At 47.6% G+C, this 16314-nt stretch overlaps 2 protein-coding genes across 2 annotated transcripts in view; one reads left to right on the plus strand and one right to left on the minus strand.

The window, feature by feature from the left end:
- LOC116937356 (crk-like protein) overlaps positions 1-13946 on the minus strand; it is a 46104-nt gene extending 32158 nt beyond the window's left edge. Inside the window, exon 1 of the mRNA XM_032944422.2 lies at positions 13661-13946. Coding sequence (XP_032800313.2) covers positions 13661-13828 — 168 coding nt within the window. The 5' untranslated portion in view covers positions 13829-13946. The remainder of the gene's footprint in view (positions 1-13660) is intronic.
- Positions 13827-16314, plus strand: part of LOC116937359 (uncharacterized) — a 14831-nt gene continuing 12343 nt past the window's right edge. The window contains exon 1 of the mRNA XM_076058619.1: positions 13827-13851. Coding sequence (XP_075914734.1) covers positions 13827-13851 — 25 coding nt within the window. The remainder of the gene's footprint in view (positions 13852-16314) is intronic.

Raw genomic sequence — 16314 nt, forward strand, 5'->3', positions numbered from 1 at the left:
TCTGTGTGGTGAGTCTGTGGGTCTCTGTGTGGTGAGTCTGTGGGTCTCTGTGAGTCTGTGGGTCTCTGTGTGGTGAGTCTGTGGGTCTCTGTGTGGTGAGTCTGTGGGTCTCTGTGTGGTGAGTCTATGGGTCTCTGTGTGGTGAGTCTGTGGGTCTCTGTGAGTCTCTGTGTGGTGGTGGTGGTGAGTCCGTGGGTCTCTGTGTGGTGAGTCTATGGGTCTCTGTGTGGTGAGTCTGTGGGTCTCTGTGAGTCTGTGGGTCTCTGTGTGGTGAGTCTATGGGTCTGTGTGTGGTGAGTCCATGGGTCTCTGTGTGGTGAGTTTATGGGTCTGTGTGTGGTGAGTCCATGGGTCTCTGTGTGGTGAGTTTATGGGTCTGTGTGTGGTGAGTCTATGGGTCTCTGTGTGGTGAGTCTAAGGGTCTCTGTGTGATGAGTCTGTGGGTGTCTGTGTGGTGAGTCTGTGGGTCTCTCTGTGGTGAGTATATGGGTCTCTGTGTGGTGAGTCTATGAGTCTTTGTGTGGTGGTGGTGAGTCTGTGGGTCTCTGTGTGGTGAGTCTATGAGTCTCTGTGTGGTGGTGGCGAGTCTGTGGGTCCCTGTGAGTCTATGGGTCTCTGAGTGGTGGTGAGTCTGTGGGTCTCTGTGTGGTGAGTCTATGGGTTTCTGTGAGTCTATGGGTCTCTGTGAGTCTGTGGGTCTCTGTGTGAGTCTGTGGGTCTCTGTGTGGTGAGTCTATGGGTCTCTGTGTGGTGGTGAGTCTATGGGTCTCTGTGAGTCTATGGGTCTCTGTGAGTCTATGGGTCTCTGTGTGGTGAGTCTATGGGTCTCTGTGTAGTGGTGGTGAGTCTACGGGTCTCTGTGTGGTGGTGGTGAGTCTGTGGGTCTCTGTGAGTCTGTGGGTCTCTGTGTGATGAGTCTATGGGTCTCTGTGTGGTGAGTCTACGGGTCTCTGTGTGGTGGTGAGTCTGTGGGTCTCTGTGTGGTGGTGAGTCTGTGGGTCTCTGTGTGGTGAGTCTACGGGTCTCTGTGTGGTGGTGAGTCTATGGGTCTCTGTGAGTCTATGCGTCTCTGTGAGTCTATGGGTCTCTGTGTGAGTGGTGAGTCTATGGGTCTCTGTGAGTCTATGGGTCTCTGAGTGGTGGTGAGTCTGTGGGTCTCTGTGTGGTGAGTCTATGGGTCTCTGTGAGTCTATGGGTCTCTGTGTGAGTATGTGGGTCTCTGTGTGAGTCTGTGGGTCTCTGTGTGAGTCTGTGGGTCTCTGTGTGGTGAGTCTATGGGTCTCTGTGTGGTGGTGAGTCTATGGGTCTCTGTGAGTCTATGGGTCTCTGTGAGTCTATGGGTCTCTGTGAGTCTGTGGGTCTCTGTGTGGTGAGTCTATGGATCTGTGTGAGTGGTGAGTCTGTGGGTCTCTGTGAGTCTGTGGGTCTCTGTGTGGTGGTGAGTCTATGGGTCTCTGTGAGTCTATGAGTCTCTGTGAGTCTATGGGTCTCTGTGAATCTATGGGTCTCTGTGTGAGTGGTGAGTCTATGGGTCTCTGTGAGTCTATGGGTCTCTGTGAGTCTATGGGTCTCTGTGTGAGTGGTGAGTCTATGGGTCTCTGTGAATCTATGGGTCTCTGTGTGAGTGGTGAGTCTATGGGTCTCTGTGAGTCTATGGGTCTCTGTGAGTCTATGGGTCTCTGTGTGAGTGGTGAGTCTATGGGTCTCTGTGTGAGTGGTGAGTCTATGGGTCTCTGTGAGTCTATGGGTCTCTGTGAATCTATGGGTCTCTGTGTGAGTGGTGAGTCTATGGGTCTCTGTGAGTCTATGGGTCTCTGTGAGTCTATGGGTCTCTGTGTGAGTGGTGAGTCTGTGGGTCTCTGTGAGTCTATGGGTCTCTGTGAGTCTATGGGTCTCTGTGTGAGTGGTGAGTCTATGGGTCTCTGTGAGTCTATGGGTCTCTGTGAGACTATGGGTCTCTGTGTGAGTGGTGAGTCTATGGGTCTCTGTGAGTCTATGGGTCTCTGTGAGACTATGGGTCTCTGTGTGAGTGGTGAGTCTGTGGGTCTCTGTGAGTCTATGGGTCTCTGTGAGTCTATGGGTCTCTGTGAGTCTATGGGTCTCTGTGTGAGTGGTGAGTCTATGGGTCTCTGTGAGTCTATGGGTCTCTGAGTGGTGGTGAGTCTGTGGGTCTCTGTGTGAGTCTGTGGGTCTCTGTGTGGTGAGTGGAGCTGTCAACCCCTTGTCAGTGCCCCAACTTACTACAGACCAAGTGAGACCAGATTGGTCACCCTGTGCCCCTTATAAACCTCAACGATCACCCTACAAAGTCCCACGACAAGGGAGAGACACACAGACAACATCAGAGTCTATGGGTAGAGACTTTAACATTGGAGTCTATGGGTAGAGACTTTAACTTTGGAGTCTATGGGTAGAGACTTTAACATTGGAGTCTGAGACTTTAACATTGGAGTCTATGGGTAGAGACTTTAACATTGGAGTCTATGGGTAGAGACTTTAACATTGGAGTCTATGGGTAGACTTTAACATTGGAGTCTATGTGAAACTTTAACATTCGACTCTATGTGAAACTTTAACTTTGGAGTCTATGGGTAGAGACTTTAACATTGGAGTCTATGGGTAGAGACTTTAACATTGGAGTCTATGGGTAGAGACTTTAACATTGGAGTCTATGGGTAGAGACTTCAACATTGGAGTCTATGTGAAACTTTAACATTGGACTCTATGTGAAACTTTAACTTTGGAGTCTATGAGAGACTTTAACATTGGAGTCTATGGGAGACTTTAACATTGGAGTCTATGGGTAGACACTTTAACTTTGGAGTCTATGGGTAGAGACTTTAACATTGCAGTCTATGGGTATAGACTTTAACATTGGAGTCTATGGGTAGAGACTTTAACATTGGAGTCTATGGGTAGAGACTTTAACATTGGAGTCTATGGGTAGAGACTTTAACTTTGGAGTCTATGGGTATAGACGTTAACATTGGAGTCTATGGGTAGAGACTTTAACATTGGAGGCTATGGGTAGACACTTTAACATTGGAGTCTATGGGCAGAGACTTTAACATTGGAGTCTATGTGAAACTTTAACATTGTACTCTATGTGAAACTTTAACTTTGGAGTCTATGAGAGACTTTAACATTGGAGTCTATGGGTAGAGACTTTAACATTGCAGTCTATGGGTATAGACGTTAACATTGGAGTCTATGGGTAGAGACTTTAACATTGGAGTCTATGGGTAGAGACTTTAACTTTGGAGTCTATGGGTAGAGACTTTAACATTGCAGTCTATGGGTAGAGACTTTAACATTGGAGGCTATGGGTAGACACTTTAACATTGGAGTCTATGGGCAGAGACTTTAACATTGGAGTCTATGGGTAGAGACTTTAACATTGGAGTCTATGGGTAGAGACTTTAACATTGGAGGCTATGGGTAGACACTTTAACATTGGAGTCTATGGGTAGAGACTTTAACATTGGAGGCTATGGGTAGACACTTTAACATTGGAGTCTATGGGCAGAGACTTTAACATTGGAGTCTACGGGTAGAGACTTTAACATTGGAGTCTGTGGGTAGAGACTTTAACATTGGAGTCTATGGGTAGACACTTTAACATTGGAGTCTATGGGCAGAGACTTTAACATTGGAGTCTATGGGAGACTTTAACATTGGAGTCTGTGGGTAGAGACTTTAACATTGGAGTCTATGGGTAGACACTTTTAACATCGGAGTCTATGGGTAGACACTTTAACATTGGAGTCTATGGGCAGAGACTTTAACATTGGAGTCTATGGGTAGAGACTTTAACATTGGAGTCTATGGGTAGATACTTTAACATTGGAGTCTATGGGTAGAGACTTTAACAGTGGAGTCTATGGGTAGAGACTTTAACATTGGAGTCTATGGGTATAGACTTTAACATTGGAGTCTATGGGTAGAGACTTTAACATTGGAGTCTATGGGTAGAGACTTTAACATTGGAGTCTATGCACAAGACGACGGGGTTTATAAACCATACGGGTTGACAGCTGTGGATGCTATAATGCTGATAACAGTGAGGGAACAGTGGATAGACGTGGTGTGGTGGTGATCGTGGTGAAGATGATGGTGGTGAGGATGATGATGATGATGTGTGTGGTGGTGTGTGTGTGTGTGTGCTAAGTGTGTGAGTTAGTGTGTGCTGTGTGTGTGGTGAGGATGATGATGATGTGTGTGGTGGTGTGTGTGTGCTAAGTGTGTGAGTTAGTGTGTGCTGTGTGTGTGGTGAGGATGATGATGATGTGTGTGGTGGTGTGTGTGTGTGTGCTAAGTGTGTGAGTTAGTGTGTGCTGTGTGTGTGGTGAGGATGATGATGATGTGTGTGGTGGTGTGTGTGTGTGCTAAGTGTGTGAGTTAGTGTGTGCTGTGTGTGTGGTGAGGATGATGATGATGTGTGTGGTGGTGTGTGTGTGTGTGCTAAGTGTGTGAGTTAGTGTGTGCTGTGTGTGTGGTGAGGATGATGATGATGTGTGTGGTGGTGTGTGTGTGTGTGCTAAGTGTGTGAGTTAGTGTGTGCTGTGTGTGTGGTGAGGATGATGATGATGTGTGTGGTGGTGTGTGTGTGTGTGTGCTAAGTGTGTGAGTTAGTGTGTGCTAGTGTGTGTGGTGAGGATGATGGTGGTCATAGTGAGCATAATGCTGGTGATAATGATGGTGGTGATGATGGTGGTGGTGATGATGGTGGTGGTGATGATAGTGGTGATGATGATGCTGGTGATGATGATGATAGTAATGATGATAATGATGATGATAGTGATGATGATAGTGATGATGATGATAGTGATGATGATAGTGATGGTGATAGTGATGGCTAGTGATGGTGATGATAGTGATGGCTAGTGATGATGATGATAGTGATGGCTAGTGATGGTGATGATGATAGTGATGCTGGTAATGATAGTGATGATGGTGATGATAGTGATGATGGCGATGATAGTGATGATGGCGATGATAGTGATGATGGTGATGATGGTGATGATGGTGATGATGATGATAGTGATGGTGATGATAGTGATGGCTAGTGATGGTGATGATAGTGATGGTGGTGATAGTGATGGCTAGTGATGGTGATGATAGTGATGGTGATGATAGTGATGGCTAGTGATAATGATAGTGATGGCTAGTGATGATGATGGCTAGTGATGATGATAGTGATGGCTAGTGATGATGATAGTGATGGCTAGTGATGATGATGATGATAGTGATGATGATGATAGTGATGGCTAGTGATGATGATAGTGATGGCTAGTGATGATGATAGTGATGGCTAGTGATGATGATAGTGATGGCTAGTGATGATGATGGTGATGATAGTGATGGCTAGTGATGGTGATGATAGTGATGGCTAGTGATGGTGATGATAGTGATGGCTAGTGATGGTGCTGATAGTGATGGCTAGTGATGATGATGATAGTGATGGTGATGACAGTGATGGCGAGTGATGATGATGATGGCTAGTGATGATGATAGTGATGGCTAGTGATGATGATGATGATAGTGATGGCTAGTGATGATGATGATAGTGATGACTAGTGATGGTAATGATAATGATAGTGATGGCTAGTGATGATGATGATAGTGATGATGGTGATGATAGTGATGATGATGATAGTGATGACTAGTGATGATAATGATAGTGATGACTAGTGATGGTGATGATAGTGATGGCTAGTGATAATGATGATAGTGATGGCTAGTGATGATGATAGTGATGATGATAGTGATGGTGATGATAGTGATGGTTAGTGATGGTTAGTGATGGTGATGATAGTGATGGTTAGTGATGGTGATGATAGTGATGATGATGATAGTGATGACTAGTGATGATGATGATAGTGATGGCTAGTGATGATAATGATAGTGATGACTAGTGATGGTGATGATAGTGATGGCTAGTGATGGTGATGATAGTGATGGTTAGTGATGGTGATGATAGTGATGGCTAGTGATGATGATGATGATAGTGATGGCTAGTGATGATAATGATAGTGATGGCTAGTGATGGTGATGATAGTGATGATGATAGTGATGGCTAGTGATGATGATAGTGATGGCTAGTGATGATGATCATAGTGATGGTGATGATAGTGATGGCTAGTGATGATAGTGATGGCTAGTGATGATGATGATAGTGATGGCTAGTGATGATGATGATAGTGATGGCTAGTGATGATGATGATGATAGTGATGGCTAGTGATGATGATAGTGATGGCGAGTGATGATGATGATAGTGATGGCTAGTGATGATGATGATGATGATAGTGATGGCGAGTGATGATGATGATAGTGATGGCTAGTGATGATGATGATGATAGTGATGGCTAGTGATGGTGATGATAGTGATGGCTAGTGATGATGATAGTGATGGCGAGTGATGGTGATGATAGTGATGGTGATGATAGTGATGGCTAGTGATAGTGATGGCTAGTGATAATGATGATGATAGTGATGGCTAGTGATGGCTAGTGATAATGATGGCTAGTGATAATGATAGTGATGGCTAGTGATGATGATGGTGATGGCTAGTGATGATGATGATAGTGATGGCTAGTGATGATGATAGTGATGGCTAGTGATGATGATGATGATGATAGTGATGGCTAGTGATGGCTAGTGATGATGATAGTGATGGCTAGTGATAATGATAGTGATGGCTAGTGATGATGATGATAGTGATGGCTAGTGATGGCTAGTGATGATGATGATAGTGATGGCTAGTGATGATGATAGTGATGGCTAGTGATGATGATGATAGTGATGGCTAGTGATGATGATGGTGATGACTAGTGATGATGATGATAGTGATGGCTAATGATGATGATGATAGTGATGGCTAGTGATGGCTAGTGATGATGATGATAGTGATGGCTAGTGATGATGATGATAGTGATGGCTAGTGATGGCTAGTGATGGTGATGATAGTGATGGCTAGTGATGGTGATGATAGTGATGGCTAGTGATGGTGATGATAGTGATGGCTAGTGATGGTGATGATAGTGATGACTAGTGATGGTGATGATAGTGATGGATAGTGATGGTGATGATAGTGATGGCTAGAGATGGTGATGATAGTGATGGCTAGTGATGGTGATGATAGTGATGGTGATGATGATAGTGATGGCTAGTGATGATGATGATAGTGATGGCTAGTGATGATGATAGTGATGGCTAGTGATGATAGTGATGGCTAGTGATGCTGATGGCTAGTGATGGATAGTGATGGTGATGATAGTGATGACTAGTGACGATGATGATGATAGTGATGGCTAGTGATGATGGTGGTGGTGCTAGTGATGATGATGATAGTGATGGCTAGTGATGGTGATGATAGTGATGGCTAGTGATGGTGATGATAGTGATGATGGTAATGATAGTGATGATGGTGATGATAGTGATGATGGTGATGATGATAGTGATGGTGATGATAGTGATGGCTAGTGATGGTGATGATAGTGATGGCTAGTGATGGTGATGATAGTGATGGCTAGTGATGGTGATGATAGTGATGGCTAGTGATGGTGATGATAGTGATGATGGTAATGATAGTGATGATGGTGATGATAGTGATGATGGTGATGATGATAGTGATGGTGATGATAGTGATGGCTAGTGATGGTGATGATAGTGATGGCTAGTGATGGTGATGATAGTGATGGTGATGATAGTGATGGCTAGTGATGATGATGATGGCTAGTGATGGTGGTGCTAGTGATGGTGATGATAGTGATGGCTAGTGATGGTGATGGCTAGTGATGGTGATGATAGTGATGGCTAGTGATGGTGATGATAGTGATGGCTAGTGATGGTGATGATAGTGATGGTGATGATAGTGATGGTGATGATAGTGATGGCTAGTGATGGTGATGATAGTGATGGTGATGATAGTGATGGTGATGGCTAGTGATGGTGATGATAGTGATGGTGATGATAGTGATGGCTAGTGATGGTGATGATGGTGGTGCTAGTGATGGTGATGATAGTGATGACTAGTGATGGTGATGATGGTGGTGCTAGTGATGGTGATGATAGTGATGACTAGTGATGGTGATGATAGTGATGGCTAGTGATGGTGATGGTGCTAGTGACAATGATGAATCCACCAGGCCGCAGGCTCGAACCACGATTGCCCACTGCATCATCCAGTAGCGGATAAGAGGAAAAAATCCCCGCTCCATCCCTTCACCCGCTGATGGTGTGTGTCACTGTGTGTGTCACTGTGTGTGTGTCACTGTGTGTGTGTCACTGTGTGTGTGCTGTGTGTGTGTCACTGTGTGTGTGCTCTGTGTGTGTCACTGTGTGTGTGTCTCTGTGTGTGTGTCACTGTGTGTGTGTGCTGTGTGTGTGTCACTGTGTGTGTCACTGTGTGTGTCACTGTGTGTGTGTGCTGTGTGTGCTGTGTGTGTGTCACTGTGTGTGTGTGCTGTGTGTGTCACTGTGTGTGTGTCACTGTGTGTGTGTGTCTGTGTGTGTGTGCTGTGTGTGTGTCATTGTGTGTGTGTCACTGTGTGTGTGTCACTGTGTGTGTCTGTGTGTGTGTGTCACTGTGTGTGTCACTGTGTGTGTGTCACTGTGTGTGTCACTGTGTGTGTGTGTGTCACTGTGTGTGTCACTGTGTGTGTCACTGTGTCTGTGTGCTGTGTGTGTGTGCTGTGTGTGTCACTGTGTGTGTGCTGTGTGTGTCACTGTGTGTCACTGTGTGTGTGTCACTGTGTGTGTGTCTGTGTGTGTCACTGTGTGTGTCACTGTGTGTGTGTCTGTGTGTGTGTGTGCTGTGTGTGTGTCACTGTGTGTGTCACTGTGTGTGTCTGTGTGTGTGCTGTGTGTGTGTCACTGTGTGTGTGCTGTGTGTGTGTGTCACTGTGTCTGTGTGTGTGCTGTGTGTGTGCTGTGTCTGTGTCATTGTGTCTGTGTGTGTGTCACTGTGTGTGTGTCACTGTGTGTGTGTCACTGTGTGTGTGTGTCACTGTGTGTGCCACTGTGTGTGTCACTGTGTGTGTCACTGTGTGTGTGTGCTAAGCGTGTGTGTGTGTGTGCTATGTGTGCTATATATAGGACACATAGCACACCCACCCCCTCTGTGTGTGCCACAGTGCCGGTAGCCTCCATAGGTGGTGGTCGCTAACAGCACTTGCCCCTACAGCCCTGCTAGAGGCTACCTGGGGGAGCTTTGTCTGTGTGTGCATCATAGGTGGTGCTACTCGCTACTAGCAGCACTTGCCCCTACAGCCCATCTAGAGGCTACCTGGAGGAGCTTTGTGTGTGTGTGTGCTACATGTGTGTGTGTGCTACATGTGTGTGTGCGCTACATGTGTGTGTGTGTTACACGTGTGTGTGTGTGTGCTACACGTGTGTGTGCTACATGTGTGTGTGTGCTACATGTGTGTGTGTGTGCTACATGTGTGTGTGTGTGTGTGCTACATGTGTGTGTGTGCTACATGTGTGTGTGTGTGCTACATGTATGTGTGTGTGCTACATGTGTGTGTGTGCTACATGTGTGTGTGTGTGCTACATGTGTGTGTGTGCTACATGTGTGTGTGTGTGCTACATGTGTGTGTGTGTGCTACATGTGTGTGTGTGTGTGCTACATGTGTGTGTGCTAGATGTGTGTGTGTGTGTGCTACATGTGTGTGTGTGTGTTACATGTGTGTGTGTGTGCTACATGTGTGTGTTACATGTGTGTGTGTGCTACATGTGTGTGTGTGCTACACGTGTGTGTGTGTGCTACATGTGTGTGTGCTAGATGTGTGTGTGTGTGTGCTACATGTGTGTGTGCTACATGTGTGTGTGTGTGCTACATGTGTGTGTGTGCTACATGTGTGTGTGCTACATGTGTGTGTGTGCTACATGTGTGTGTGCTACATGTGTGTGTGTGTGTGTGCTACACGTGTGTGTGCTACATGTGTGTGTGTGTGTGTGCTACATGTGTGTGTGTGTGCTACATGTGTGTGTGTGCTACACGTGTGTGTGTGCTACACGTGTGTGTGTGTGTGTGTGCTACATGTGTGTGTGTGTGCTACATGTGTGTGTGTGTGTTACATGTGTGTGTGTGCTACATGTGTGTGTTACATGTGTGTGTGTGCTACATGTGTGTGTGTGTGCTACATGTGTGTGTGTGCTACATGTGTGTGTGCTACATGTGTGTGTGTGCTACATGTGTGTGTGCTACATGTGTGTGTGTGTGTGTGCTACACGTGTGTGTGCTACATGTGTGTGTGTGTGTGTGCTACATGTGTGTGTGTGTGCTACATGTGTGTGTGTGCTACATGTGTGTGTGTGCTACACGTGTGTGTGTGTGTGTGTGCTACATGTGTGTGTGTGTGCTACATGTGTGTGTGTGTGCTACATGTGTGTGTGTGCTACATGTGTGTGTGTGTGCTACATGTGTGTGTGTGCTACATGTGTGTGTGTGCTACACGTGTGTGTGTGTGCTACATGTGTGTGTGTGTGTGCTACATGTGTGTGTGCTACATGTGTGTGTGTGTGCTACATGTGTGTGTGTGTGTGCTACATGTGTGTGTGCTAGATGTGTGTGTGTGTGTGCTACATGTGTGTGTGTGTGTTACATGTGTGTGTGTGTGCTACATGTGTGTGTTACATGTGTGTGTGTGCTACATGTGTGTGTGTGCTACACGTGTGTGTGTGTGCTACATGTGTGTGTGCTAGATGTGTGTGTGTGTGTGCTACATGTGTGTGTGCTACATGTGTGTGTGTGTGCTACATGTGTGTGTGTGCTACATGTGTGTGTGCTACATGTGTGTGTGTGCTACATGTGTGTGTGCTACATGTGTGTGTGTGTGTGTGCTACACGTGTGTGTGCTACATGTGTGTGTGTGTGTGCTACATGTGTGTGTGCTAGATGTGTGTGTGTGTGTGCTACATGTGTGTGTGTGTGTTACATGTGTGCTACATGTGTGTGTGCTACATGTGTGTGTGTGTGTGCTACATGTGTGTGTGTGTGTTACATGTGTGCTACATGTGTGTGTGCTACATGTGTGTGTGTGTGTGCTACATGTGTGTGTGTGTGCTACATGTGTGTGTGTGTGCTACATGTGTGTGTGTGTGTTACATGTGTGTGTGTGTGCTACATGTGTGTGCTACATGTGTGTGTGTGCTACATGTGTGTGTGTGCTACATGTGTGTGTGTGCTACATGTGTGTGTGTGTGCTACATGTGTGTGTGTGTGTGCTACATGTGTGTGTGTGTGTGCTACATGTGTGTGTGTGTGTGCTACATGTGTGTGTGCTACATGTGTGTGTGTGTGTGCTACATGTGTGTGTGCTACATGTGTGTGTGTGTGTGCTACATGTGTGTGTGTGTGTTACATGTGTGCTACATGTGTGTGTGCTACATGTGTGTGTGTGTGCTACATGTGTGTGTGTGTGCTACACGTGTGTGTGCTACATGTGTGTGTGTGTGTGCTACATGTGTGTGTGTGCTACATGTGTGTGTGTGTGCTACATGTGTGTGTGTGTGTTACATGTGTGCTACATGTGTGTGTGCTACATGTGTGTGTGTGTGCTACATGTATGTGTGTGTGCTACATGTATGTGTGTGTGCTACATGTATGTGTGTGTGTGCTACATGTGTGTGTGTGTGTGCTACATGTGTGTGTGTGCTACATGTGTGCTACATGTGTGTGTGTGTGTGCTACATGTGTGTGTGTGCTACATGTGTGTGTGTGCTACATGTGTGTGTGTGTGTGCTACATGTGTGTGTGTGTGTGCTACATGTGTGTGTGTGTGCTACATGTGTGTGTGTGTGTGCTACATGTGTGTGTGTGTGTGCTACATGTGTGTGTGTGTGTGCTACATGTGTGTGTGTGTGTGCTACATGTGTGTGTGTGCTACATGTGTGTGTGTGTGTGCTACATGTGTGTGTGTGTGCTACATGTGTGTGTGTGCTACATGTGTGTGTGTGTGTGCTACATGTGTGTGTGTGTGTGCTACATGTGTGTGTGTGTGCTACATGTGTGTGTGCTACATGTGTGTGTGTGTGTGCTACATGTGTGTGTGTGCTACATGTGTGTGTGTGTGTGTTACATGTGTGTGTGCTACATGTGTGTGTGTGCTACATGTGTGTGTGTGCTACATGTGTGTGTGTGTGTGCTACATGTGTGTGTGTGTGCTACATGTGTGTGTGCTACATGTGTGTGTGTGTGTGCTACATGTGTGTGTGTGCTACATGTGTGTGTGTGCTACATGTGTGTGTGCTACATGTGTGTGTGTGTGTGCTACATGTGTGTGTGTGCTACATGTGTGTGTGTGTGCTACATGTGTGTGTGTGTGTGTTACATGTGTGTGTGCTACATGTGTGTGTGTGCTACATGTGTGTGTGTGTGTGCTACATGTGTGTGTGTGTGCTACATGTGTGTGTGCTACATGTGTGTGTGTGTGTGCTACATGTGTGTGTGTGCTACATGTGTGTGTGTGTGTGTTACATGTGTGTGTGTGTGTTACATGTGTGCTACATGTGTGTGCTACATGTGTGTGTGTGTGCTACATGTGTGTGTGTGCTACACGTGTGTGTGTGTGCTACATGTGTGTGTGTGTGTGCTACATGTGTGTGTGTGTGCTACATGTGTGTGTGTGCTACATGTGTGTGTGTGCTACATGTGTGTGTGTGTGTTACATGTGTGCTACATGTGTGTGTGTGCTACATGTGTGTGTGTGTGTTACATGTGTGCTACATGTGTGTGTGTGCTACATGTGTGTGTGTGTGCTACATGTGTGTGTGTGCTACATGTGTGTGTGTGCTACATGTGTGTGTGTGCTACACGTGTGTGTGTGTGCTACATGTGTGTGTGTGCTACATGTGTGTGTGTGCTACATGTGTGTGTGTGCTACATGTGTGTGTGTGTGTGTGCTACATGTGTGTGTGTGTGTGCTACATGTGTGTGTGTGTGCTACATGTGTGTGTGTGTGTGCTACATGTGTGTGTGTGTGTGCTACATGTGTGCTACATGTATGTGTGTGTGCTACATGTGTGTGTGTGCGCTAAGTGTTGTGGCAGTGGCGGTGTTACGATGTGGTGCCTGGTGCTTGATGATGGTGGTGGTGGATGATGGTGGTGGATGATGATGGTGGTGGTGGTGGGATGATGTTGATGATGTTGATGGTGGTGGATGATGATGGTGGTGGTGGTGGATGATGGTGGTGGATGATGATGGTGGTGGTGGATGATGGAGGATGAACAAGATGATGGTGGATGATAATTATGGTGGATGATAATGATGGTGGATGATGATGGTGGTGGATGATGATGGTGGTAGATGATGATGATGGAGGATGATGATGATGGAGGATGATGATCATGATGGTGGATGTTGATGATGGTGGATGTTTATGGTGCATGTTGATGATGGTGGATGATGATGGTGCATGTTGATGATGGTGGATGATGATGATGATGGTGGATGATGATGATGATGGATGTTGATGATGGTGGTGTTTGTTGATGATGATGATGGATGATGGTGGATGTTGATGATGGTGGATGATGTTGATGATGATGATGGTGGATGTTGTTGATGATGTTGATGATGATGGTGGTGGATGATGGATGATGATGGTGGTGGTGGTTGTGGTCGTGCTGCTGCTGCTGGATGGTTGAACCCACCTTGGAGTTCTCGCTCACAGACAGCACGTAGTCCCCGGGGCAGGTGGTGCTGTCCCTGACGAGGAAGAGGCCGTGCCGCTGTCCCTGCAGGCGACTCTGCGCCTCCGAGCGCCCCATCTGCCGGTAGTACCACAGGCCCGAGTCGCTCGACTCGAAGCTGCCCGCCATGGCCGCCGCTACCCGCCGCCGCTGTGGGCTACGGCCCTGCCTCTCCCTCCACACACTCCCTCTCGTTAGTCTCTCTCTCTACACCCTCCCTCCCTCTCTCTAGCCCCTCTCTCCCTCTACACACTCCCTCTCGTTAGTCTCTCTCCTCTACACACTCCCTCTCGTTAGTCTCTCTCCCTCTACACACTCCCTCTCGTTAGTCTCCTCTCCCTCTACACACTCCCTCTCGTTAGTCTCTCTCCCTCTACACCCTCCCCCTCTCCCTCTACACACTCCCTCTCGTTAGTCTCTCTCCCTCTACACACTCCCTCTCGTTAGTCTCTCTCCCTCTACACACTCCCCCTCTCCCTCTACACACTCCCTCTCGTTAGTCTCTCTCCCTCTACACACTCCCTCTCGTTAGTCTCTCTCCCTCTACACACTCCCTCTCGTTAGTCTCTCTCCCTCTACCCTCCCCCTCTCCCTCTACACACTCCCTCTCGTTAGTCTCTCTCCCTCTACACACTCCCTCTCGTTAGTCTCTCTCCCTCTACCCTCCCCCTCTCCCTCCTACACACTCCCTCTCGTTAGTCTCTCTCCCTCTACACACTCCCTCTCGTTAGTCTCTCTCCCTCTACCCTCCCCCTCTCCCTCTACACACTCCCTCTCGTTAGTCTCTCTCCCTCTACACACTCCCTCTCGTTAGTCTCTCTCCCTCTACAACACTCCTCTCGTTAGTCTCTCTCCCTCTACACACTCCCTCTCGTTAGTCTCTCTCCCTCTACACACTCCCTCTCGTTAGTCTCTCTCCCTCTACACACTCCCTCCCTCTCTCCCTCTACACACTCCCTCTCGTTAGTCTCTCTCCCTCTACACACTCCCTCTCGTTAGTCTCTCTCCCTCTACACACTCCCTCTCGTTAGTCTCTCTCTCTACACCCTCCCTCCCTCTCTCTAGCCCCCTCTCTCCCTCTACACACTCCCTCTCGTTAGTCTCTCTCCTCTACACACTCCCTCTCGTTTTCTCTCTCTCTACACCCTCCCTCCCTCTCTCTACCCCCTCTCTCCCTCCTACACACTCCCTCCCCCTCTCCCTCTACACACTCCCTCTCGTTAGTCTCTCTCCCTCTACACACTCCCTCTCGTTAGTCTCTCTCCTCTACACCCTCCCTCCCTCTCTCTAGCCCCTCTCTCCCTCTACACACTCCCTCTCGTTAGTCTCTCTCCCTCTACACACTCCCTCTCGTTAGTCTCTCTCTCTACACCCTCCCTCCCTCTCTCTACCCCTCTCTCCCTCTACACACTCCTCCCCCCTCTCCCCTCTACACACTCCCTCTCGTTAGTCTCTCTCCCTCTACACACTCCCTCTCTTTAGTCTCTCTCTCTACACCCTCCCCCTCTACACACTCCCTCTCGTTAGTCTCTCTACACACTCCCTCTCGTTAGTCTCTCTACACACTCCCTCTCGTTAGTCTCTCTACACACTCCCTCCCCCTCTCTCTACCCCCTCTCTCTACACCCTCTCTCTCTCTCTACCCTCCCTCTCTCTCTACACACTCCCTCTCGTTAGTCTCTCTCTCTCTACACACTCCCTCCCCCTCTCTCTACCCCTCTCTCTCTACACCCTCTCTCTCTCTAGTCTCTCTCTACACACTCCCTCCCTCTCTCTACCCTCCCCCTCTCTCTACACCCTCTCTCTCTTTAGTCTCTCTAGCCTCCCCCCTCTCTCTCTACACACTCCCTCTCTCTCTCTAGCCTCTCTCTACACCCTCCCTCTCTCTCTACACCCTCTCTCTCTAGTCTCTCTCTCTCTACCCTCCCTCTCTCTCTATCTCTCTCTCTAGTCTCTCTCTCTCTACCCTCCCTCTCTCTCTCTAGTCTCTCTCTAGCCTCTCTCTCTACCCCCTCCCTCCCTCTCTCTAGCCTCTCTCTCTCTAGTCTCTCTCTCTAGTCTCTCTCTCTAGTCTCTCTCTCTCTAGTCTCTCTCTCTAGTCTCTCTCTCTCTAGTCTCTCTCTAGTCTCTCTCTCTAGTCTATCTCTCTAGTCTCTCTCTCTCTAGTCTCTCTCTCTAGTCTCTCTCTCTCTAGTCTCTCTCTCTAGTCTATCTCTCTAGTCTCTCTCTCTAGTCTCTCTCTACCCCCCTCCCTCTCTCTCTCTAGCTCTCTCTCTCTAGTCTCTCTCTCTAGTCTCTCTCTCTAGTCTCTCTCTCTACCCCCTCTCTCTCTCTCTAGTCTCTCTCTCTCTAGTCTCTCTCTCTCTACCCTCCCTCTCTCTCTCTAGTCTCTCTCTCTCATAGTCTCTCTCTCTCTAGTCTCTCTCTAGCCTCTCTCTCTACCCCCTCCCTCCCTCTCTCTAGCCTCTCTCTCTCTAGTCTCTCTCTAGTCTCTCTCTCTAGTCTCTCTCTCTAGTCTCTCTCTCTCTAGTCTCTATCTCTCTAGTCTCTCTCTCTCTAGTCTCTCTCTCTAGTCTCTCTCTCTAGTCTCTCTCTCTCTAGTCCTCTCTCTCTCT

Source organism: Petromyzon marinus (genome assembly GCF_048934315.1).
Source record: "Petromyzon marinus isolate PM22_M1 ecotype Great Lakes invasive population chromosome 77 unlocalized genomic scaffold, UKy_Petmar_22M1.pri1.0 chr77_unloc.3, whole genome shotgun sequence".
Taxonomy (NCBI): domain Eukaryota; kingdom Metazoa; phylum Chordata; class Hyperoartia; order Petromyzontiformes; family Petromyzontidae; genus Petromyzon; species Petromyzon marinus.